The sequence below is a fragment of the Papio anubis genome, chromosome 10, assembly GCF_008728515.1.
Source record: "Papio anubis isolate 15944 chromosome 10, Panubis1.0, whole genome shotgun sequence".
NCBI classification, from domain to species: domain Eukaryota; kingdom Metazoa; phylum Chordata; class Mammalia; order Primates; family Cercopithecidae; genus Papio; species Papio anubis.
Genome location: NC_044985.1, coordinates 100,241,521 through 100,266,971, shown reverse-complemented (window position 1 = coordinate 100,266,971; position 25,451 = coordinate 100,241,521). Strand labels below are relative to the sequence as shown.

Genomic DNA, 25,451 nt, shown 5'->3' with positions numbered 1-25,451 from the left:
AGTTGTATTGGAAAAGAGAACCTACAACCATTGCTTCTCCCACTGTGTAAGTTCCACAAAGGCTCATACTTTGTCTTTTGTTGGACGAATGACTGCCAGCACCTAGGACAGTGCCTGCACAAATTAGGTGCCCTATAAATATTTGTTGAGCCAGTAAATTTTAAAATTCTAGATTATGGGGACTGTGTAGGAAGGACCTCATTATTTAGAGAACATGAATTACCCACTACTACGACTTGCTGTGTCCATCCCTAAGCCAGAAGAGCAGAGGTTAAGACCCCAAGCAAGCCCACACATAATGACACAGGAATGGAAAGTTGATGCTCGGCCTGGTCTCCTGCTGAGCCTGGACACAGGTACAGGCACTGCTGCAATGGCAAGAGAAGTGCAAAAAGTTTTAAAACAAAATACATTACTTTATTTTAATTCCATGATTTTAAAATACTTTTTATTTTTTTTCTTTTTGCCCCTTTTACAGGGGAGAGGTAAAGCTGTCCCAGTTATCAAAAAATTCAAATCTCCTTTTCTTCTGTGGACTGGCTGTCAATGAGCTTTCATCCACGGTGTCTCCCATGTTCTGGGAACTACTTCCAGATGTTCCTGAAGCACTTCCTGGGTCAAAGGACTCTGCTGCTTCCAGGAGCTCCATATCACTTCCTTCTTTCTCAAAGGACTTCTGGAATAGGTCATAGATCTTCTGCTGCTTTGGGTCCTTCATCACAGAAAGAAAAGAAAAGATAAAAGGAAGAACCTAAGCTCCAACACTGACTCTCCTCCACTGGGGTGATGGGAGAATATAAAGATGAGAGACCACACATTTTATGGTGTCAGGGAGCTACATGATGGCAAGTGCACATCATCTCAGCAAACCATCACTAAAGCAGCCTCATTGTTTTAGTGACTGACATCTTACCCTCTCTGCACTCACAGGGTTAGGAAAAAGAAATGATTGTGAGTGCAAAGAAGCTGCTCTCACGCTATAATTTACATTGGAAATGTTTTCCTTTGAACTTTCCAAATCACTATTTCAATACTGCACTCAAGATCTCATTTCCTCCAAAGCCTTTCTCTACTAAGGGTCAGTTAAGGTGTAATTCAACTTCTAAATCTCTATTTTTAAATTTATTTTTATTTTTTAAATTTTTTAAGAGACAGGATCTCACTAAATGTTGCCCAGACTGGTCTCAAACTCCTGAGTGTAAACGATCTGCCCACCTCAGCCTCCCAAAATGCTGGGATTGCAGGTGTGAGCCACCATGTGCCCAGCCCCCTAGACTTCCAAATCTCTGTGTTCAGCCATGGCTTATACCTAATTTTCAAAGTGGTGGAAAAACATACACATATTTAACATATTCATAAGTAGATATGTGTACCTATTCTGATTACCTTAAATTACAAATAATCAAAATACCTACCAACAGCATCTATACATTGATGACAATGGTGTAGTGTTAAAACCATGACCAGTGGATACCACTACAACACACGATCACTATCATCCCTCTGCCGATCTTTCTTACATCTAAATTTTCAACCTTGACCATTTTTCAATCCAGAGGTATATTTTCCATATCTCCACTGACATCCCACAGTTTCATAAAACTAAACTGGTTTAAAATCAAATGATCTCTTAGCTGGGCACAGTGACTCTTGCCTGTAATCCCAGTACTTTAGGAGGCCGAGGTGGATGGATCGCCTGAGGTCAGGAGTTCGAGACCAGCCTGGCCAACATGGTGAAACCCCCATCTCTACTAAAAATACAAAAAATTAGCCAGACATGGTGGTGCACACCTGTGGTCCCAGCTACTTGGGAGGCTGAGGCATAAGAATTGCTTGAACCCGTGAGGCAGAGGTTGCAGTGAGCCACGATCACGCCACTGCACTCCAGCCCGAGTGACAGAGGGAGATTCTGTCTCAAATAAATAAATAAATAAATAAATAAATAAATAAATAAATAAAAATAAGGCTGGCTGCGAGGGCTCACGCCTGTAATCCCAGCACTTTGGGAGGCTGAGGCGGGGGGATCATCTAAGCTCAGGAATTAGAGACCAGCCTGGGCAACATGGTGAAACCCCATCTCTACCAAAAATACAAAAAATTAGCCAGGTGTTGGCAGCGTGCGCCTGTAGTTCCAGCTACTTGGGAGGCTGAGATGGGGGGATCACTTGAGCCTGGGAGGCGGAGGTTGCAGTGAGCCGGGATAGTGCCACTGTACTCCAGCCTGGGTGACAGAGTGAGACCCTGTCTCTAAATAAATAAATAAATAAATATGGCCGGGCGCGGTGGCTCAAGCCTGTAATCCCAGCACTTTGGGAGGCCGAGACGGGCGGATCACAAGGTCAGGAGATCAAGACCATCCTGGCTAACACGGTGAAACCCCGTCTCTACTAAAAAAAATACAAAAAACTAGCCGGGCGAGGTGGCGGGCACCTGTAGTCCCAGCTACTCGGGAGGCTGAGGCAGGAGAATGGCGTAAATCCAGGAGGCAGAGCTTGCAGTGAGCTGAGATCCGGCCACTGCACTCCAGCCTGGGCCACAGAGCGAGACTCCGTCTCAAAACAAACAAACAAACAAACAAAAAATAAATAAATATAAAAAATCAATGGTCTCTCATCTCTCTCCTATACTCCCAAAGCAGCTTCTCTTCCTGTAAGTCTATTTTTTATAGTCTACCTGCATTCTCGTAGTCTCCCAGGTGGAAATCATCCAGGCAGAGTCCTCGGCTCATGCAAGTTTGTTCCCCCCATCAGTTCCCTCCTCTCTCCTTCTAGGCACCATCTTTACTTGGGCCACATCACTTGGTACTGCATGGATTTGCAACAGCTCAATTGTACTTCCTGCCTCAGGTTTCTTTCCATTTCAAACAGCGTACAGATCTTTGCCAGCTGGCCACTGTTTCTCACTATTCCTTAACCAAATCCCTCCACAATGGTGAAGGAGGGTTCCTTGAAAACTGATGACAGCCTGTCACTTAAGAACTTCAGATTATTCAATTAACCTGCTCCCAAAATCTCCTAGCCTTTCAGGATCCCAGCCCTGCAGAGAGGGAAGTGATATGAAAGATCATCAAGGTTGACCCCCAAATAACCCACATGTCCTCCTCCAGGATGCCCTCATCAGCCTCTTTCTGAATGCCTGCAATGTCAAGCAAATGCCACCCTGTAAGGCAGCCTATTCCAAGTAGAAAAAGCTGCTAATGTGCATTTGATTATGATGATGGCAACACTGTATGCTAACTTGGGGCATGCATAATTAATTGGAAGCGAGTTCCAAGATCAGATTAATATTTCATTTCCCCTCTCAGAAGGAAGCCTATCTCAGTGAGATATAACCTCTTCTGCTTTTGTCTCCTATATTGGAAGCAACATTTTCTTTTTCTAGTAGTTTGTTAAAATTTTTCAGCCCCATCTTAATTAAAAAATAAATTGATATAGTTATTAATCAAAATAAATATTGAGAAAACATTGATATTACCTTGCACTTATATTTTAGGTAGAAATTCTTAACTAATTTAGAGTCAGAGAAAGGCAAGGAGGAATAAATGAGTTCAAGTGAGACTCCTTTAAAACTAGGCTTTTTTTTTCTTTTTTGAGACAAGGTCTAGCTCTGTTGCCTAGGCTGAAATGCAGTGGTGTGATCTTGGCTCACTGCAACCTTCGCCTCCCAGGTCCAGGGAATCCTCCTGCCTCAGCCTCCTGAGTAGCTGGGAATACAGGCATGTGCCACCATGCCTGGCTAATTTTTGTATTTTTTTGTAGAGATGGGGGTTTCACCATGTTGCCCAGGCTGGTCTCAAACTCTTGGGCTCAAGCCATCTGCCCACCTCGGCCTGGGATTAGAGGCTTGAGCCACTATACCTGCTCAGGCTCTTTCTTTTCAAAAGGCATATGATAACCTAGGCTCTGTTACCATTTACCATTCAGCTGAACTGGACAGTTCTTTAAAAAGCTTAAAAATAAGGTTGTTTTAAAATTGGCTTATTAACTATATATGCCTGAAAGGATAATTTGCAATCTGCATTTAAAAATATGATCTGAGTCTTATTTATCCCAATATTTAGCAAATAAATTCTTGCAAAGAAAGAATTTATTTGCTAAATAAATGTAAGTGAATGAGCAGATCCAGAGAGTCTTAAGTCTTGGTGTCAACGATAAGATTTAACTCAACTTCTTATTTATTTAAACTTTTTTCTTTCTTTTTCTTTTCCTTTTTTTTTTTTTTTTTTTTTTTGAGGCAGGCTCTTGCTCTGTTGCCCAGTCTGGAGTACAGTGACCATCATGGCTGACTACAGCCTTGACCTCCTAGGCTCAAATGATCCTCACCTTTTCCTCCCGAGTAGCTGGGACTACAGGTGTGCACCACCACACTTGCCCTAACTCAACTTCTGATGGTGATTTCACAGGAAGGAGGAGGTGCTTCACTTTCCTGATAAGCTATCGTAAGGCCCCTTTCTGCATGAGGCTCAGACCTGATTCAAGCTCTGGCAGAAACAATTCAACCATGAGCTGTGCTCGAGGAGGCCATACTCCTAGTTTTCACCTTCTGGCCAACAATCCAAGCTGGGGAAGGAAAACAAGCTTTCGAAAGGCTCTGGGTCTCTTGCTCCCTCCATTGTGTTTCACTAAAGTGGGGGAGGAAGAGTCTGTGGCAGCCACTGGGCTGGAGCACTGAGGCCAGGCAGGCATGATGGGCCCAGGGCTGTCCCGTCCAGAGGCAACAGCCTTCCCCCTCAGCACCTTTGACAAGGCCTGCCTGGTTATGGAGGGATGCCTCTTATACTCCTCTACAACAAGGGGCTGAACTCAAAAGAAGAATGCTGGGCCAAGTCAGGAAGCCTTCTTCCTTGGGCTGGCTTCACATGCCCTGTGACTTTGTGCAAGCCTACTGCACTGCCATGTCTCAGTTTACCTCTCTATCAAGTTGGGAGACACTGAGAATAAAATAAAATGACAGAGGGGAAAATATGTTCTGTGAAGCCAGTATCCTATTTTAAACACTCCCCATTCTGTGCTGGGGACACATTCCTGCGGCAGCCCTATGTGTGGTGTTGCTGTGTACTTTCTGAAACAATTCAACATTTGCCATAGGGAGTTTTGTCAGTTTCTAATGGTCTGATTGAAGAGGCAGCATTCGGAGTCTGTGCGGGAATGTCAGCAGCTGTAGGAGCTAATGCCATCACTTCCCCATAAAGCGATGCATGCATGGTTCAACTGAGAATGACTGCAGGCCATTGCTTTCAGCTCTGGGGCTAGGGGAGGTCCCTAGGAGTGATTCACATCCTCCTACTCAGGACCCAAAGACTTGGCAGACAGCTTAATGCCTCCCTCTGCTCCAGGGGTGAAGAGCCATGTGCTGGCATTACCTTGTAGAGGTAATCAGTGGATTCTGTCATTTCTGAAAAATTGGTCTCAGAAAGCCCAGCTTCCGCCAGAACTTTAATCTTCTCTTGAATCAGGGGCCTGTTGGGGAGAAATAAGCTGCAGTGAATACAACCTGTGCAGAACCACCAGACTAATGAAAATGAAGCCACCCTCCTCCTTGTTCTTATGGGACCACGGCTTGTTCACAGTTTCACATCTTTGCATCTCTCAAGGCGCAAACATCCATGTTGAAAAATTTGCCCCCTCTCATTTGTAAAAACTCCAATTTAGGGCTAAGAATATCATCAGGTTCCATATTCTTTCTAATGGAAGATGTGTAGGAAATAAATCCTGCCTCATTACAACACAATTTTGAATCTGGTAGTGTTATGAGCTGCCCAATTAACGAATCCACTAAACAGAGGGAAGTAGGAGTGGCCCACACACATTGCAAAGGGAAGACTCCTTAGTCATAAGGCTGGAAACAGAGACAAGCAGTGGAAATGAATGAGATAATCAAGAAATTTAATATCAGGAAGAGGGAGATGAAGGGAAGAAGCTTTTTGAGATTTTTCACTTAGGTAACAGACAGAAACCCCCAGGTTGAAAATCTTACTCCAGCTCTGCTAACAAAGTACACTACATGGTCCAGGGTAAGCCACTTCCTCCCTGTGGTCCAGCAGCAGCCATGTAAGATGTACCCACCAGATAAATGCACATCATAAAAGGTAAAAAACTGTCACCCTGTCCTAACAAATGCCTTCATGTCTGGGAACAGGGTGTTTTACAAACTAAATTCCATCTACATTTTGTCACAATCGGCACCTCTCCCTGCCTCAGACCAGCAGGAAAAGGAGTCACAACCCCTTATTGCTATAAGATTCCACATGCACCCTGCAAGCCACCAGTGAACACTAGTGAGGGAGGCCAAATATGGTCATGATGAAAGCAGGAGGGCATTACTAGTCAATTTTTGTTTTCTTTTTTTTTTTTTGAGACAGAGACACGCCTTATCACCCAGGCTGGAGTGCAGTGGCTCAGTCTCAGCTCACTGCAACCTCTGCCTCCCAGGTGCAAGCGATTCTCCTGCCTCAGCCTCCCGAGTAGCTGGCACTACAGGTGTGCGTCACCACACCCAGCTAATTTTGTCGTATTTTTGTAGAGACCGGGTTCCACCCTGTTGGCCAGGCTGGTCTCGAACTCCTAACCTCAAGTGATCTGCCCGCCTCGGCCTCCAAAAGTGCCGGGATTACAGACGTGAGCCATTGCGCCTGGCCACTAGTCAATTTTCTATAGATCCTTAAAGACCTTACTTAGCAAAAGCAGAAGCACTTAGGGAGCAAAGTAAACATATCATCAGCTTCCACCCTTGCTCAACTCCAAATGCCAGGCCATGCAGCCAAACCATACCAAAGGTAGTCGTCAGCTGTGCCCTTTGCCACGAGGTAGTGAATGCCCACTGAGCTGGTCTGTCCAATGCGGTGCACGCGGTCCTCAGCCTGGATCAGCACCTGTGTGTCCAGAAATCGAGACAGGCAGGTAAAGGCCTGAAGCAGTTCCACCCACCATAGCAGGTAGCCTCTCCACCCCATTTCTAGCCCCACCACAACCCTCCCTCCTCAAAGCACTTCACTGTCTCAGACCTAGAAATAACCTGCACTTCACCATCTCAGACCTACAAATGACCTGCCACTTTAACAAAAGAGAGAACCCAAAACAGCCCTGGTTGGGGAACTGGCATCTGGAACAGAAGATCTGCAGGTGGCCGTTCGGTGCTGGGCACTGAGCTAGGTGCTGCAAATGAAAAGGCACAGGCTCTGCCATCAGGCTGCATGGGGAGGGGCCAGTGATGGAGGCCTGCACACTTCCATTTCTTCTCTGTGTGAAATAAAAAGTTATCTTCTAAATAAATAAAAACATCACACACAAGGGAGAGGCTATCCATGATTTGGGCATAGGGTGGTGGTTTAATATAGTGGTAAGCCTTATAATAAATACTTAAAGGCTGGGCGTGGTGGCTCACACCTGTAATCCCAGCACTTTGGGAGGCCGAGGCAGGTAGATTGCTCGAGCCCAGGAGTTACAGAACAGCTTGGGCAACATGGCGAAACCCCATCTCTACAAAAAATACAAAAATTAGTCAGGCATGGAGGTGTGCACCTGTAGTCCCCTGCTACTCAGGAGGCTGAGGTGGGAGGATCACCTGAGCTCGGGAAATCAAGGCTGCAGTGAGCCAATAAGTTCCTGCAGTCCAGCCCGGGTGACAGAGCAAGACCCTGTCTCAAAAAAGGAAAAAAAAAAAGAAACCACCTAACATCATGAGCATTATTTCTTTTATAAAATGGCTTCACCCTCAAGGTCTACCCATTATTAATGTAGTCCCTCATGTGTAGCCAACAAAAGCCATAATATCAGATATTAAAGGGGATATAACTTCCTGGAGATTACCAGAAAAATTTATGAGTTCAAACAAATGTTTTATCTCTGCTCTCAGTTGGTCAGCTAAGGCCAATAGTGGTCTCCAGGGAACTACTCACTGCTGTTACTCTGCATGAGGTCCATTGTTAAAGCAGCTCACAACGATGGCTACTGAAGGGGGCACAGACTGGAATGTGAGGTCTGGGCTGCAACCTGGTGCCACCACGTGTCCCTCTTCAGTTACGGCAGTGCAGTCCTTCCTGCCTCACCCCTTGAGCTCTTGGTGCCCTAACTTCCTCCTATGAGACATGAAGTCTAAGATTCCTTCTAGCCCTGGAAGACTTCAACCTTCCTGTTGATAAAACGGAGTCGATAATCCTACAGGTTGCTGTGAAAATCTAGAAACCAGCCAATCGCCTGGCATGGTGGCTCACGCCTGTGATCCCAGCTACTCGGGAGGCTGAGGCAGGGGAATCACTTGAACCCAGGAGGCGGAGGTTACAGTGAGTCGAGATCACACCACTGCACTCCAGCCTGCATGATAAGAGACTGTCTCAAAAAAGAAAAAAAACAAGAAAGAAACTAGCCGATCGACACAGAAGTGCTTAAAGGAAGTGAAAACTGACTTGTGGGAAGTATAATGAATGGATAAAAAGGAAACCACACTTTCCACGACCGACACTCGCTGCTTCCTGCCCACAGCCATGAGCATGCCAGTGGGGTATCCAAGTCTTCTGCATCTCTTACCCCTGGGTTCCAAAACAGCTCAGCGAACACCACCAGGTCAGCCGAGGAGAAGGTGAGGCCCATATTGGCAGCGGTGATGGACAGCACGGCCACAGCATGCCTCTCCGACAGCTGGAACTGCTGGCACAGGTCCTCCCGCTCAGCCGACGATGTGGAGCCATCGATGCGGATGTGCTGCACGTGCTGTAGGAACAAGGGGCAGAAGCAAGGTGGGCAACAGCCCCGGGCCGGGGGCTTCTGAGCAAACCATACCCAGTCACAGCTCAAACACGGAACCAGGTTCCAGCTCAGCAGAGGCCCCTGCCTTCAGAGATTTTCTTTTCAAATTGAAATTGGTATCGAGATGATTGCTTATACTCAGGTGCCATTGTAAGAAATAATACAGAGATCCCTCTTAGGCCTTTGCCCAGTTTCCCGCAATGGTAACATTCTATAAAAACTATAGTATGATACCGCAGCCAGGATGCTGACTTTTATACAATCCACTGATCTTCAGATTTCTTGTTCTACTTGTATGTGTGTGTTCTACACAATTTTATCACCTGGGTAGGTTTTCATGTATTCACCTCCAATGTCAAGATACTGAACAATTCCAACATTGCAAGGATCCTTTTACCTCCCTCCCCTTTCCACGGTCCTTAGCTCCTGATAGCCACTAATCTGACCTGCATTTCTAAAAAATTTTTTTTTCGTTTTCTTTTTTAAGATGAAGTTTTGCTCTTGTCACTCAGGCTGGAGTGCGGTGGCTCATGGCAACTTCCGCCCCCCCAGATTCAAGCGATTCACCTGCCTCAGCCTCCCAACTAGGTGGGATTACAGGCGTGCACCACCATGTCTGGCTAATTTTTGTATTTTTAGTAGAGGCGGGGGTTCTGCCATGTTGGCCAGCTGGTCCTGAACTCCTGAGTTCAGGTGATCCGCCTGCCTTGGGCCCCCAAAAGGCTGGGATTACAGGCGTGAGCCACTGCACCTGGCCAATTTTTTTTTTTTTCTCCCAAGAATGCTCTATAGGCCAGGCACAGTGGCTCACACCTGTAATCCCAGCACTCTGGGAGGCCAAGATGGGTGGATCACCTGAGGTCAGGAGTTTGAGACCAGCCTGGCCAACATGGCGGAACCCTGCCTCTACTAAAAATACAAAAATTAGTGAGACATGGTGGTGCATGCCTGTAATCCTGGCTACTCAGGAGGCTGAGGCAGGAGAATCACTTGAACCCAGGGCGGAGGTTGCGGTGAGCTGAGATCCCACCACTGCACTCCAGCCTGGGCAACAGAGCGAGACTGTCTCAAAAACAAAAAAAAGAAAAAGGAATGCTATACAAATGTTATATAAATTGCACAGCATATAACCTTTTGGAATGGACCTTTGCATTCAGCACTCTCTGGAGGTTCATCCAAGTTGTTACCTGTATCAATAATTTTCTCCCTTTTTTTTGCCGAGAAGTAGCCCACGGTATGGATATACCATAGTTTTACCATCCATCTGTTGAAGGACATCTGAGTTGATTCCAATTTGGGGCTACTACAAATGAAGCTGCTATGAACATTTGTGTACAGGTTTTTCTGTTAACCTAAGTTTTCATTTCCCAGAGAAAAATGCTCAAAAGTCAATTGTTGTGTTGTATGGTAATGCATGTTTAGTTTAGCTATTGTCTTTTAAATGGCATTTATTTATTCTTGCTAGTGATAAACATGATAAGGAAAATAAAAACATTTAGTAATCTAAGCAATTTACTTTTCCCTGTCTCTTTTTTTGATGTGTATGGTATATATATCTTTTAAATAAAAAGTTTTCTATCCTGTTTTCCCCCAATAAAACGTATTGTAAGTAAAACTGTATTATTAAGCGTTCTAAAATATCATTTTTAATGGCCCTATAAGATGTCATTATGCAGCAACAGCATAATTTAACCATTCTATTTCTGCAGATTTAGGGGTCTCTAATTTTTCCGAAAAGGATGTGTTGGTAAATGTCCATCAACAGGTGAACAGACGATGTACAATGGGATGTTATTCAGCATCTAAAAGGGAGTGAATATCCGCAGGTCTAGATAACCAAAAAAGAAAAAAAAAAACAAAAAAGGAAAACCAAGGAGTGAACACTAAAAAGAAGTGACACACACAACACAGATAAATCTCAAAAAAAAAAAAAAAAAAGTACATCCTGAATGTCCTTTTCTCCACATTTATATTCCATATTCATATAAAATTCTAAAAAACTGCAAACAAATCCGCAGTGACAGACCGTAGACCAGAGTTGGCTTGGGGATGGGAGGGTGAGGGAAGGGGCAGGAGGGAGTGATTACAAAGGGACACGAGAAACTCTGGGGCTGGGGGCAGCGGGCGGCAGATATGTTTCCTGTCTTGATTCTTATAAAATTGTACACATTATGTGCAGTTTACTGCATGTCAATTATACCTCAATAATGCTATTAAAATGGAAAGTTTTTAAGAGGATGCCAATTTTTGGTGATTTTCTTAGACTGGACTACAAATCAAAGTACAATAGCAAAAAGAAAAAACTTAATTTAAGGCTGCTGGTATTATTGCCAAATTGCTTTCCAATAACTAATGTATTAGCATGTCCATCTTGGTGCACTTTCATCAACAGTGAGCCCCGCACATTTTTAAAACCTCTGCTGACTTGATGGGGTGAAAAAAAAAATCTTTTTTTCACTAACTTGATTACTAGTGAAATTGAGTGTTTTCGCATCGTTTAATTGGCTATCAGTGTCATTTCTTTGATGAACTATCTATTTATGCAGGTTGCCCTTTTTTTTTTTTTTTCCTACTGGGAGTTAGGAAATACCTTTACATGTAAAAACTATTATTTGTATGTCACAGAGGTGGCTAATAGTTTCCCTAGCTTATTTCCTTCTATTAATTTTCTGTTGTTTTCTAAATGCTCCTTTATTTTTAAAAACATGTAAATTTTCTTATTATAAAAAGAATACACACTCATTGCAAAAATGCAGAAAACCTAAAAAGATAATGATGACTACTTAGAGATAATCATCATTAACATACTGGTATATATTCATCAGGCTTTTTTCTATGCATGACTACTTTATTTATTTTATTTTTGAGACAGAGTCTTGTCTGCCACCCAGGCTGGAGTGCAGTGGCAGGATCTCGACTCACTGCAGCCGCTGCCTCCCAGGTTCAAGCAATTCTCGTGTCTCAGCCTCCTGACTAGCTGGGATTACAGGCATGCACCACCACGCCCAGCTACTTTTTGTATTTTTAGTAGAGTTGGGGTTCTGCCATGTTGTCCAGGCTGTTCTAGAATTCCTAACCTCAGGTTATCTGCCCGCCTCAGTCTCCCAAAGTGCTGGGATTACAGGCGTGAGCCACTGCGCCCAGACAACATGACAATTTTTAAAAATTATTATACATACAATAGCTTTTTGTCCATAGTATGGACATCTTCTGATAGCAATACATACTAACCAGATACCAAGAGCTTCAATTTTGGAGCTTCTTCAGGTTCTTACATGTTCAGTGATGTCCAAAGTTAGGAACCACTGATCAACATTATATTTTATGGCTGAATGGACTATAATTTATTTAATAGTATATCTGTTGATAAAAAGTTAGATTTCCAATTATTGAATATTATAAAAAGCATGAAATATTCTCATTTATAAATCTGACTAGTCTGATGATTTCCTTAGGATAAATTCCTAAAGTGAAATTTTAAAAACTGAGTGCACACCTTAAGTTACTGCCAAACTGCTCTCCAAAAATGTAACAAATGTACAAGAGAATCATAACCACTGTGGGCCAGGCATGGTGGCTCATGCCTGTAATCTTAGCACTTTGGGAGGCCGAGGTGGGTGGATCACCTGAGGCCAAGAGTTTGAGACCAGCCTGACCAACACAGTGAAACCCTGTCTCTACTAAAAATACAAAGATTAACTGGGCATGGTAGCAGGCACCTGTAGTCCTAGCTACTCGGGAGGCTGAGGCAGGAGAATTGCTTGAAGCCAGGAGGTGAAGGTTGCAGTAAGCCGAGATTGCACCACAGCATTGCAGCCTGAGCGACAGAGCAAAAACTCCACCTCACAAAAAAAAAAAAAAAAAAAAAAAAAAAAAAAAATTTAACCACTATATGTACGTATCACAGAAAAAATCCATCTGTTTAGGTAATTCGAATCAATTTTTCCTTTGTAATTTCTTTGTTTTTATGCTTAGAAAGTCATTCTCCACCCAGTGATCAGCTACTGTTCATTGGTATTTTCTTCTAATACTTCACGGTTTCAAGGATCTTTGATTCACCTGGAATTTAATACAGTAAACAGTAAGGTAAAGTTTCATCCACCCTCCCCACCCCCCAATTATTCAGGCAATTACCCAAACTTTGTTGAAGAAATTGAAAATGGACTTGTGACAATTCCTTGATCATGTATTTGCTTCCCATTTATGGTAAAGGGCTATCTATTCTCTTCCACCCATCTGGCCATCTCTCTGGGGCCAGCATGGCTGACATTTAATTATTGGTGTTTTATAATACATTTTAATATTTATTTTTTTATTTTTTTATTTTTTTTTGAGACGGAGTCTTGCTCTGCCGCCCAGGCTGGAGTACAGTGGCCGGATCTCAGCTCGCTGCAAGCTCCGCCTCCCGGGTTCACGCCATTCTCCTGCCTCAGCCTCCCGAGTAGCTGGGACTACAGGCGCCTGCCACCTCGCCCGGCTAGTTTTTTGTATTTTTAGTAGAGACGGGGTTTCACCGTGTTAGCCAGGATGGTCTCGATCTCCTGACCTCGTGATCCGCCCATCTCGGCCTCCCAAAGTGCTGGGATTACAGGCTTGAGCCACTGCGCCCGGCCACATTTTAATATTCAATATCTGAAGGGTCAAGTCTTCCAACATTGCTCTTCTTTTTCATAGTTGCTTAGATATCTCTCCTGCTTTTTTTTTTTTTTTTTTTTGAGATGTTCGTGGGAATAACCGTATAAAGTTCCCTTTAAAAAAAATCCACCTGGAGGCTGGATACAGTGGCTAATGCCTGTAATCCCAGCACTTTGGTAGGCCGAGGCAAAAGAATTGCTTGAGCCCAGTTCTAGACCAGCCTGGGCAACATGGCAAGACACCGTCTCTACAGAAAAATTTAAAAATTTGCCAGGCGTGGTGGTACATTCCTGAGGTCCCAGCTACTGGGGAGGCTCAGGCAGGAGGATCACTTGAGCCTAGGAGGTTAAGGCTTCAGTGATCAGTGTTCATGCCACTGAACTCCAGTGTGGGAGACAGAGTCAGACTCTGCCTCAAAAAAAAAAAGAAAAGAAAAAAGAAAAAAAAAAGATCTAGTTGGAGTTTTTATTAGAATTGAATTAAACCAGCTGGGCCTGGTGGCTCACACTTGTAATCCCAGCATTTTGAGAGGCTGAAGCGGGTGGATCACCTGAGGCCAGGAGTTCAAGACCAATCTGGCTAACATAGTGAAACCCCATCTCTACTAAAAAAATTTAAAAAAAAATTAGCTGGGCATGGTGGTGCGCACCAGTAATCCCAGCTATTCACGAGCCTGAGGCACAAGAATCTCTTAAACCAGGAGGCAGAGGCTGCAGCGAGCTGAGATGAAGCCACTGCACTCCAGCCTGGGCAATGGAGCGAGAGCCTCTCCCCAGCAAAAGAAATTTAAAAGATAAAAAGATAACTGATAAAACATTAATATCCAGAATTTATAAAGAATTTTCCTAGATCAATAAGAAAAAAAAAAATCCAACAGAAAAACAGGCAAAGGATACAAACAGAATATTCACAGGAGACAGCTAAAATGGCCATAAATAAATAAATAAATAAATAAAATGATACACATTTTACTGGTAGTCAGGGAAATGCAAATTAGAGCAAGAATGAGATGATATTTCATATCTCTGGATTGGTAAAATTAAAAAGTCGGATAATACCAGTGTTAATGGGCACATAGAACAACAGGGACCCTTATATGTTGTTAGTGAGATTATAAATGTGAATGGCCACCTTGGAGAACAATTTGACACCACTTAGTACGAAGATAAGCCTATTTAATAACCATGCAAGAGCATGCCCGAATATGCCTGTCCTACACAAAGCACATACACAAGGCATAAAGAAATGCATAGATACAAACATACACCTACTATAATATTCACACAATAGCAACCATCAGCAGGAGAATGGATAAACTGCAGTATAGCTGTCCAATGAGATACAATTCCACAGTTACAGTGAATGAACTATATGTGTAATGTAGCATAAAATCTCAAAAACAATGCTGAGAAAAAAATAAGTTGCAGGATAATTACACCATGCTGTCATTTATTTTAAATTTTAAAAAATATGCAAAAAGGAGACTATAAATTGCTTAAGATACATACTCCTAGAATAAAGTATGACAACATGGAGGGCAAGGATACCCATTACCTTCATAATAGTGATGTTATTGCTGGAGAGATGGAAGGGGAATAGAGTTAGAACACTGAGGGGACCTAAGTATTTTATTACTAAAAAAATAAATCTTCACGCCGGGTGTGGTGGCTCATGCCTGTAATCCAAGCACTTTGGGAGGCCGAGGCAGGCAGATCACTTGAGGCCAGGAGTTCAAGACCAGTCTGGGGAACACGGTGAAACCCCGTCTCTACTAAAAATACAAAAATTAGGCAAGGTGGGGTAGTCCCAGCTACTTGGGAGGCTGAGGCACGAGAATCACTTGAACCTGAGAAGCGGAGGCTACAGTGAGCTGAGATCCTGCCACCACTGCACTCCAGTGTGGGCAACACAGCAAGACTCTGCCTCAAAATAAAAAAACTAAAACAACCTTGAAATAAATACAGTGAAACTTTTCATTTATTAAATCTGGGTGGGAGATACATGGGTGTTTGTTGTATATTTCTCTGTATCCTTAATGTATATTCAAATATTATATAAAAATAAATGATGAGGGAAGACAAAGAGCAATTTACTGCCTTAAATTTAACCAAAATGAAAAGGGGATGAAATGTGTTCAGTTTTCATAAACATCCTTGGAAATCCTTCTAGATCCCTTTTGTTCAATTCCAAGAGAGCCATAAAACTCTCTTCTAACGTCTGCACACCGCCACGTGTAATTAATAAAAGTGCTTTGACAGTGCTGAGGAGGAATGAAAGGAAGGAAAAGAGGAAAACATTCACATAAATACTTGTCTCCATACAAAAGGACAATTTTGCTATCTCCTCTCTTGCCAACTTTGTAATTATTTATGCAGAATAATGAACAGCCCCTGGGAGACGTTCCTAAAGCAAGACTCCTGCGATACCTATTTGGAGCATGGAGGAAGTTAAAATGACAGGGCTGGGGAAACATTTTGACCCCACTGTGGTTCTACAAACAAGAAGAACTGTTCTTCAGAAAGTCTTCAGCAATGCTTCCGGAAGCCATCGGTCTCACTTTGCTTGGATCTGATCTAAGCCTGACCAGAACAACTTGGAACATGGCAAAAGCAGCCCATAGTGAATTTCAAAGGGAGCTCACCTTTCTCTCAAGCTCCTGTGTAATTGCATCCAGGACCACCTTATGGTGTGCAAACACTAGAAACTTCTCTCTTCCACTTTCCAGTAGGTCCAAGATATATTCACTGCATTTGACAATGACAACAAAACAGATTAAACATATACTTCTTATGTTTTATGTGTCTCTGGTATGTTACTGAAACATTCTTATTATCTGGGATCACAGAAGATGATCAACAGTTTTCACTTTACCTCCGACTATCATAATGTGTTTTATATACAAATTAGAGTGTCCTCTGTAGAACTGAAAGTACTTAGGGAGGGGACTAAGGAATTATTGACAGTACACAGATTTCTAGAAGCTAAACATTGAGACATATACAATACTAAAGAGACATTCCGGGAAGGATCTCCAGCTCCTCCCACTTTAGACCTCAAATGACAGGGCCAGTAATTAAGTCAGTAGTAAATAAATTCTCTTCCAAGGCAGAGGACTATGGAGAGAAGGATCTCATTTGTTTGGCCTACCTTTAATTTACTTCTCCGTTCCATCCACTGTGTTTTTTCTTAGCTTCCCACCTTTTTTTTTTTTTTTTTTTTCCTAAGACTGAGTTTCACTCTGTCGCCCAGGCTGGAGTGCAGTGCTGAAATCTCGGCTCACTGCAACCTCCGCCTCCCGGGTTCAAGCAACTCTCTTGCCTCAGCCTCCTGAGTAGCTGGGATTATGGACACCGCCACGCCCAGCTAATTTTTGTATTTTTAGGAGAGATTGGGGTTTTACCATGTTGGCCAGGCTGGTCTCAAACTCCTGACCTCAAGCGATTTGCCTGCCTCGGTCTCCCAAAGTGCTGGGATTACAGGCGTGAGCCACCGCACCTGGCAAGCTTCCCACCTCTTATCTTTCGCTTGGCCTTAAGGTGGCTACCCTCAGGGAGCAGTGGGGTGGGAAGTCACCGGGTTAAGAGACCCTGGCTGGGTCCCCCTCTCCCCTGGTAGCTCCCTGAAGAGGGATCACAATTCCAAAGAGGTAAGCCCAGTAGTGGCAAGTGAGCTCCTTCGCTGAAGCCATCACCAGCCATGGGTGCGTCTGGGCGGGGAACAGACTCTACCTTCCTTAAAGAAGGATATGTCTTAGGTGGGGGAAGGGTACGTGGACTGCCCTGTAAACATCCAAGAGTCATTTCAAACAGCACTATGACTGACCAGGGCACCAGATTTGAGTTCAATTTGTGAACTGTTCATACTAATAGAATTTACTTTAATTATTTTGAGAGACATAAAATTTGCCATGATATAAGCAAAAAAGTTTATGGCTACAGCATCAAAAAGTCACAAGGCCACAAAATCCACTTGGTGAGCTCATAATAACCACAGGCCCCAATTTTCCTAATGCCTCTATCCCCTCTATATCTCATACACAGTTTTGTGGTTCTATAACCTTCTACAAGTTCCTAGGCTTGAAATATCTGCCTACCACAACAACCTTGGCTTTTTTATTAAAAGATGCCCATTAAAATGAAAAAACAAACAACAGCAAAAAAGAAAAGAAAAACAACTGGCTGAGGAAATTGGGGTTTTGAAGACGTACAGTCTAATTTCCACTGACTAGCTGTGTGACTCTGAGGGCCAGAGTCACAGATTTACTCAGTGTCTGCATTTTTAAAAACGGAGCCAGTGTGACTTACGTGATCTCACAAAGATGCTGTAAATGTGAAATGAGTTCGCAGGTGTAAAAAATGTTTGGAAACTACAAAGTACTATACAATTTATTGTATATAGAATTTTGAGAAAGTATATATAAGGTATGACCAAAGTTTATTTATGAGGTGGTAGAGAGACTTAAAATTTCTAAGGGAAATGGGTGGCTCCGGGCGCAGTATCTGAAGAGAGAGGCACCCGGTGGACTGAATTTTGCAGGTCCTGAGCTGAGGGAGCAAGGGAGAAACGCACACCCTTGCCATCTGTTATTCCACAGCACATGAGAAATGGGTTGGCGGGGGCAACTCAGATGTGTTTCTGGGAGAAAAGTTTCCAGGCCATAAAAACCACATCTGGAGTTCATGAGCTCCGTAACAGGGTCATAAATGAAAAGGGCAAGCCGGGCGCAGTGGCTCACGCCTGTAATCCCAGCACTTTGGGAGGCCGAGGCGGGTGGATCGCCTGAGGTCGGGAGTTCGAGACCAGCCTGACCAACATGGAGAAACCCCGTCTCTACTAAAAATATAAAATTAGCTGGGCCTGGTGGCACATGCCTATAATCCCAGCTACTAGGGAGGCTGAGGCAGGAGAATTGCTTGAACCTGGGAGGCGGAGGTTGGGGTGAGCTGAGATCGTGCCATTGCACTCCAGCCTGGGCAACAAGAGTGAAACTCTGCCTCAGAAAAAAAAAAAAGAAAAGGGCAGTGCCCAGGAGGTGAAGGGGACAGGCCAGCACTGGGCAGTCTTTCCAGGGAGCAGTGCAGATCGAGTGGTGTGGGGAACTCTCTTGCCTCAGTGGAGGGTGTGGAGAGGTAGGTGGGCCGAGTACGAGGGTGGGGAAGGTATGTTTCCTAATTTATCCCCAGATCTCAGTCCCCACAGCCAGTCTGGCACCACTCAGCCCTACGGAATCCATTCTCATTGTAATTTCATCAGTTGGACCATTATCCTGCCAGAGCATCACATGAATGTTAAACAAAAAAAAAAGTCAGGCAAACTGCACATCATTAGAACTGCCAGGTTTCTACCCCAGTGATATTTAAATAGGAGTGGGTTTTTCCTTAAGAAAGGCATACGATTGAGGATTCTGTCATGAATAATTCTAAGAATAGAAATTATTACTTTAGCTTAGTTTATGAGGTGGAAATAGAACTAAGCATGACAATGCCCGTATCTTTTGAACAGACTTTGACATTTATCTTTTTATTTAGGTTAGTAATGGATGACAATCCCTGACTTTGGGGAAGACCCGAGTATCCCCATAAGGCAGTTTTTCCTTCTCATTTTTTTTCCCTAAAGGCAAATGATCCCAGTTCTCCTAGAAAAACTCTCCCTTTTAGTGTTGGGGACAACCCCACCCTCCTAGGGCTCCCAGCCTACTTGGCTCAAGACAGGATCTCTTAGGGACCCAGGTGCATCCTAGTAGTAGCTCCAGTTACTGGCCAACTTACACCTTGTGGGTAATCAAGGGCATGGTGCCCTAAACTTTTACTTTTTTCATTTTTCCCTTGAGACAGGGTTTCAGTCTCTTGCTTAGGCTGGAGTGCAGTGGCACCATCGTAGCTCACTGCAGCCTCAACCGTCCTCCCTCCCAAGAAATCCTCCCTCCTCAGCCTCCCAAGTAGTTGGGACCACAGGTGTATGCCACCATGCCCAGCTAATTCTGTTCATTTTTTGTAGAGATGGGGCCTCACTATGTTGTCCAGGCTGGTCTCAAACTCCTTGACTCAAGCAATCCTCCCACCTTGTCCTCCCAAAGTGCTGGGATTATAGGCATAAGCCTGGCCCCTAAATTTTATTTTCAAGGCAGCTATGATTCTACTCTCTGATCATCTGTTTTATTTTTTCCTTCCTCAACAAAAGGCACATTTAATAATCTCTGGTCATTTCTTAGCAGTAAAATCATTCAGGCAGACTAAAGTAATAAGTTGTTTTTTTTTTTTTTAAAGATGAGAGAGAGAGAGGTCGATGCTTAGTGACCACTTACATGACAGATGGGATTTTAGCTTCAGCCGTTCTGTTGAAGAAGAGAATGAGGGCATCTTTCTGCTGCTGTTTCTGTTGAAAGAGAAATTAAGAATGTTAAGTGCCCCAGTCTGAGACTCTGGGATGAGTGGATCTAATTATTGCTCCTATGTGTTTTACAAATCTCAACCACCCCTCACGAGAGTCAGGAGACCCTGGTGCTGACATAATTCCCCTTTCACTTTCGCCAAGTCAGAAGACCTGCCTGGGTCTGGTTTTGTCCTCAGAGACAGCATTAGAGCCACTCTGCCATTGTCCAAGAACTGTTGCAAGAATCCGAGAGGCAAGAAACATAAAAGCTCTTTGGAAAAGCATTTCAGGTAGGCATTTCACCATATACACCAAACCCATGTGATGCACTGAAATGTGGCCTTGGCTAAGCATACCTATTTACCACAGCCTGGTGACAACTTACATGTGACATCTCCCCAACTTGCTTTTTGCTTCCCTCTTTTCTTCTGCCAAGCTGTCACTACCTGACTTACAGAGCTTACCTCTCTCCAAGACTTACCTAATCAATTCCAATGGACCATGACTATCTATTTTACTATCATTTTATTTTACCTTATTTTTTATTTTTTTGAGATGAAGTCTCGCTCTGTCTTGCCCAGGCTGGAGTGCAGTGGCGCGATCTCGGCTTACTGCAGCCTCTGCCTCCCAGGTTCAAGCGATTCTCCTGTCTCAGCCTCTGAGTAGCTGGGACTACAGGCGTGTGCCACTATGCCCAGCTAATTTTGTATCTTTAGTAGAGACAGAGTTTCACCATGTTGGCCAGGTTGGTCTCAAACTCCTGATGTCTGGTGATCCACTCACCTCGGCCTCCCAAAGTGCTGGGACTACAGGCGTGAGTCATTGTGCCTGGTCTATTTTAGCATCATTTTAAAACCATTATTCAGATGTTCTTGGTCTACCTCCCCCATAGGGTAATTAACTTCCCAGAAGAAGAAACGGTGTTTTCTTTAGGGTTTACATTTACATGACTCCTAATAAAGATCGCTAACACAGGAGATGCTCAAATCGTTTCATAATAATGTGAGATCACCTTTACTATTGCTCTGGCCTCCCAGAGATCATATTCTTACCATCATCAGTAAGAGTGTCCCCCCAAAATTCATAATCTGAAACTTAATTTCCAGTACAGTGGTGGTAGGAAGTGGGGCATCTGGGAGATGCTTAGGTCATGAGGACAGAGAGCGTGTTTGTTCCTTCCACCCTCTTTGAAACAGAGACTGGGCCCTCACTAGACACTGAATCTGCTGGCCACTTGACCTTGAACTTCCCAGCCCCTAAAACTGTGAGCAATACGTTTCTGTTTATAGAAGACTCAGTCTAAAGTATTTTGTTACAGCACAAATGGACCAAGACAGGTGGCCATCTCCTTCCACCAGCAAGCACGGTTTTACAGGTGGACCTTCTTCTTGTGCCTGGCCTCTGTAAGATCTGTGACTGACAGGACAGCTTCCCCGGGGAACAAAGACATGATTCAACAGCAATAACATCTACAGCCTTGAACCTGTCATTCTTGAGATCTCAATAACTCAAGAAAGCAACCACAGCCAGACTGTACCTAAAACTAATAACCATGAATGGAGGAAAAAGCTGTCTGGTTAAAACAGCTTCTTGGCTTTGGGGTTGTTTTTATTGTTTTTGAGACAGGGTCTTGCTGTGCCACCCAGGCTGGACACGATCATGGCTCACTGTAGCCTCAGCCTCTTGGGCTCATGCAATCCTCCCACATCAGCCTCCCAAGTAACTGGGACTAAAGGTGTGCACCACCACACCAGCTTTTTAAAAATTTTTTTGTACAGACAGGATCTCACTATGTTTTCCAGATTGGTCTCAAACTCTTGGACTCAAGTAATCCTCCCATCTCGGCCTCTTACAGTGCTGGGATTATAGGCATGAGCCACTGCACCTGGCCAGCTTCTTAGCTTTGAATGATGTCTTTCCTCTAGGACTTTACCGGCAAAAAGAAAGATGCTGAGGAACCACAGGAAGCTGTGGGGTCACTGATTAGACCATAGATCCCTTTCATATCCTACATGTGTCTTGGCAGTGGCAGCGACCTATCCTATTTTATATCAGGCTCTGGAAACATACACAACTTTTCACCTGTGGCTAGTGAGCTCAGACTTCATGAAATCCATTTATGGACCTCTAAGGGTCCCCAGCAGCAGGCTAGCCCTCCAACCCAATGCAGTTTCTAGTAGCCAAAGGGGCAGGGCAGGCTTACATATGATGACCTCACTCGCAGCATGTGTGCCTCCATCAGACTGCACCCCATTCGGTCCCCCCTACAGTTTTACTCCTGTGTCCTTCAGAGACAGCCTACCCCTCCCACCCACACTCACTCATGCCACACTCCCTAATAAGAAAGAAAGAGGGCAAAACAAACAGATGGAAAACTGCTGAGAAGCACTTTCAGGAATCTTGCCCTAACATTTGGCACCTAGAGTTGATGAGAGTGTGAAGAAACAAACACTAGTATACATGACTGGTGGGATGGTACACTGGGCTAGCCCTTTTGGGGATGATGCAGCAAAATGTACCAACCCCCTTTAAAATATGCCAAAACCCCATCATCCAGCAACTTACTCCTTAAAAGCAATTCTCATTATAAAATCACATGTGCACAAATTTCTATGTAAGCTACTTTTTCAGTACAGTATTACTCAGAATAGTGAGCAATTGAAAATAACTTAAAGGCCCAACAAAAACGATCCACGAAATTATAGCCATGTGAGAAAACACTACGCAGTCTTTAAATATAACGATTTTGTTGTTGTTGTTATTGTTGTTGTTGTTGTTGTTTTTTCTGAGACAAGGTCTCTCTCTGTCAGACTGGAACGCAGTGGCACAATCACAGCTCACCTCAGTCCTAAATTCCCAGGCTCAGGTGATCCTCCCACCTCAACCTCCTACCTGAGTAGCTGGGACTTCCCACCTCAGCCTCCCACCAGAGTAGCTGGGACTACAGGTACACACTACCACGCCCAGCTAATTTTTTTGTATTTTTTGTAGAGACAGGGTTTTGCCATGTTGTCCGGGCTGGTATCAGTCTCCTGGGCTCAAGTGATCCTCCCGCCTTGGCCTCCCAAAATGTTGGGATTACAGGAGTGAGCCAGCACACCTGGCTAAATATTATGTTTTAAGAGAATATTTAACAACATGGAAAAGTCTTCATAAGTCAGTAACCTGTTTTCCTTCCCACTTGACGTATTTGTACGATCCCAGTTCTGCTTTTAAAATATACGTATTGCTTATTGCATATATAAAATATAATATTTTATATATATTTATATGCAGATATAAAAAATATATCTTAAAGCAACATATACACACATAATTATAGAAAAATACTCAAATTATACATGCCAAAATTATGGTTGTATAAAAGATGATTCTTTTTTATAGTATAGTAATAAAAATAACAACTAACTCTCATATACCACTTATTATGGGCCAAGCAGTGGTCTAAGAACTAAGCATGCATTAACTCATTTAATAATTAGCATTGCTATGAGGGAGGCACTATTATCACCACTGCACAGATTAGGAAACTGAGGAAAAAAAGTCAAGTGAGTATACTTGTCACACTGCTACTAAATGGTAGAACCAGAATTTGTAGCACTTAAAAGTGCAGGCTCTGAGGCTCAAATATCTGGGCTGATGGTGAGAATTTAATGACCCAATACACGTAAAGTACCATGCCCAGCACATAGCAAGTATTCAATAAATGTTACTGATTTTAAGTATTTTTCTTTATTTTTCAGATTTTATACAATGGATATCTATTGTATTAATACTTTTAATGTGGGAGAAATCAATAGTTTTAGCTTTAAAAAAACTCCCCCGAACTATGCAGACATAATACTCTCTATTCATGATCTTACTTCTTTTGCCAGCTACTGGCCAGGAAATTTTAAATAACCTGCATTCTTTGTTCCTGACTAGACCTTAATTAAATTAGATCCAATGGAGTTTTTAAATTTTTCTACATCGGAAATTTGAGTGGATTATCAAATGGCAAGGGTGAACTGATATTGTCACCAGGAAATCTATATGGACTTGTTCCATTTCTCTGCTCCTGGTCTTGAGGACGAAAAAATGGCTTTAGACAAAAGATGACCACAGTCAGCTTTCCTTAGCCTGTGAAGCGAAATCCATTATTTCAGCTGAAAAAATGAGAAAAGGCTTTCATTATACATTATATTCTATAAATTGGCTCCTTCACCTCGGCTCCTGTGATATAAAGTTTTTTAAGAAATGTATTCTTCCAGATGGAAAGGTGTGAAGGAACAAAGAAAGAATCAATTCTTGACAGGCAGGTCAGCAGTGCTTGGCTGGAGTCACCATGATTTGCAAAATTGCAAGGAAACTTGGGACTAAAAAGTAACTTAAAAAACTGGGGGCAGTGGAGAGAGGGGATCTTTTTTTTTTTTTTTTTTTGAGACGGAGTCTCGCTGTGTCGCCCAGGCTGGAGTGCAGTGGCCGGATCTCAGCTCATTGCAAGCTCCGCCTCCCGGGTTTTTACGCCATTCTCCTGCCTCAGCCTCCCGAGTAGCTGGGACTACAGGCGCCCGCCACCTCGCCCGGCTAGTTTTTTGTATTTTTTAGTAGAGACGGGGTTTCACCGTGTTAGCCAGGATGGTCTCGAACTCCTGACCTCGTGATCCGCCCGTCTCGGCCTCCCAAAGTGCTGGGATTACAGGCTTGAGCCACCGCGCCCGGCCAAGAGAGGGGACTTTCTATAGGTCCATAGGGCCTCCTTATTCGACTAAAACCATACAAAAAAAACCAAACCATAATTCCCCATTTTAACCCTTCCAACTCAGGATTTCATAGCTGGCCAGGGTTTGGAAGACATGCCTACGGTCATGTAGTCCAGCCTGCAGCTGATGCTGACTCCCTTCCTGAAGTAAGTTACAGCAATGCTCCTGATTAGATCCATGGTTTAGAAATGCACCAAATCAATGACTTTAGAAATCCAAAGCTTCTGATGGCCCAAAGCACAAAGCACACACATCTGTTTTCTACTTGGATTTTCCATTATAAAAATGGATTTATATTAAGACACAAAAAGGCAGCAAGTTCTTAAGGAATTATTATCTGAAAGAATTTAGTGTCTGGCTTCAGCCATCACACTGAAGGTAATCTGTACCAACTCAATTTCTATCTCTCAGGGATAAACATTTAATTTTCCTAAGCCTCCAAGGAAGCAGACAGAAACTCTCCAGTGCTGAACTGAGAAGAGCTCCGGGCTCTTTCTCAGCTGGATTCTTGAAGAGTGATGCTGCAATTTAGGCTTCACTTTCATCTGCAAAATGGAGTTAAGACTGCAGTGTTTACAAAGCAAGGAGGATAATCACCCAACAGGCAGGATTCTAGGCAACCGGCACTATCCTTATGTACTTTTTTTTTTTTTTTTTTTTGAAAAGGAGTCTCACTCTGTCGCCCAGGCTGGAGTACAGTGGCGCAATCTCCACTCACTGCAAGCTCTGCCTCCCGGGTTGACGTCATTCTCCTGCCTCAGCCTCCCGAGTAGCTGGGACTACAGGTGCCCACCACCAAGCCCGGCTAATTTTTTGTATTTTTAGTAGAGACAGGGTTTCACCGTGTTAGCCAGGACGGTCTCGATCTCCTGATCTTGTGATCCGCCTGCCTCGGCCTCCCAAAGTGCTGGGACTACAGGCTTGAGCCACCACCCCCGGCCCCTTATGTACTTTTCCA

At 43.6% G+C, this 25,451-nt stretch overlaps 1 protein-coding gene across 4 annotated transcripts in view; it reads right to left on the bottom strand.

Annotated features, from left to right (window-relative positions):
• Window positions 1-426: 426 nt before the first annotated feature.
• SMARCAL1 (SWI/SNF related, matrix associated, actin dependent regulator of chromatin, subfamily a like 1) overlaps window positions 427-25,451 on the bottom strand; it is a 66,205-nt gene continuing 41,180 nt past the window's right edge. For 3 of the 4 annotated variants that reach the window (XM_021923966.2, XM_031651498.1, XM_031651499.1), the window contains exons 13-18: window positions 19,684-19,754; window positions 16,021-16,123; window positions 8,526-8,708; window positions 6,771-6,871; window positions 5,363-5,459; window positions 427-712 (exon numbers count right to left, since the gene is read on the bottom strand). In XM_021923966.2, coding sequence (XP_021779658.2) covers window positions 473-712; window positions 5,363-5,459; window positions 6,771-6,871; window positions 8,526-8,708; window positions 16,021-16,123; window positions 19,684-19,754 — 795 coding nt within the window. In that variant the 3' untranslated portion in view covers window positions 427-472. The remainder of the gene's footprint in view (window positions 713-5,362; window positions 5,460-6,770; window positions 6,872-8,525; window positions 8,709-16,020; window positions 16,124-19,683; window positions 19,755-25,451) is intronic. The other variant, XM_031651500.1, reaches the window with a different exon arrangement.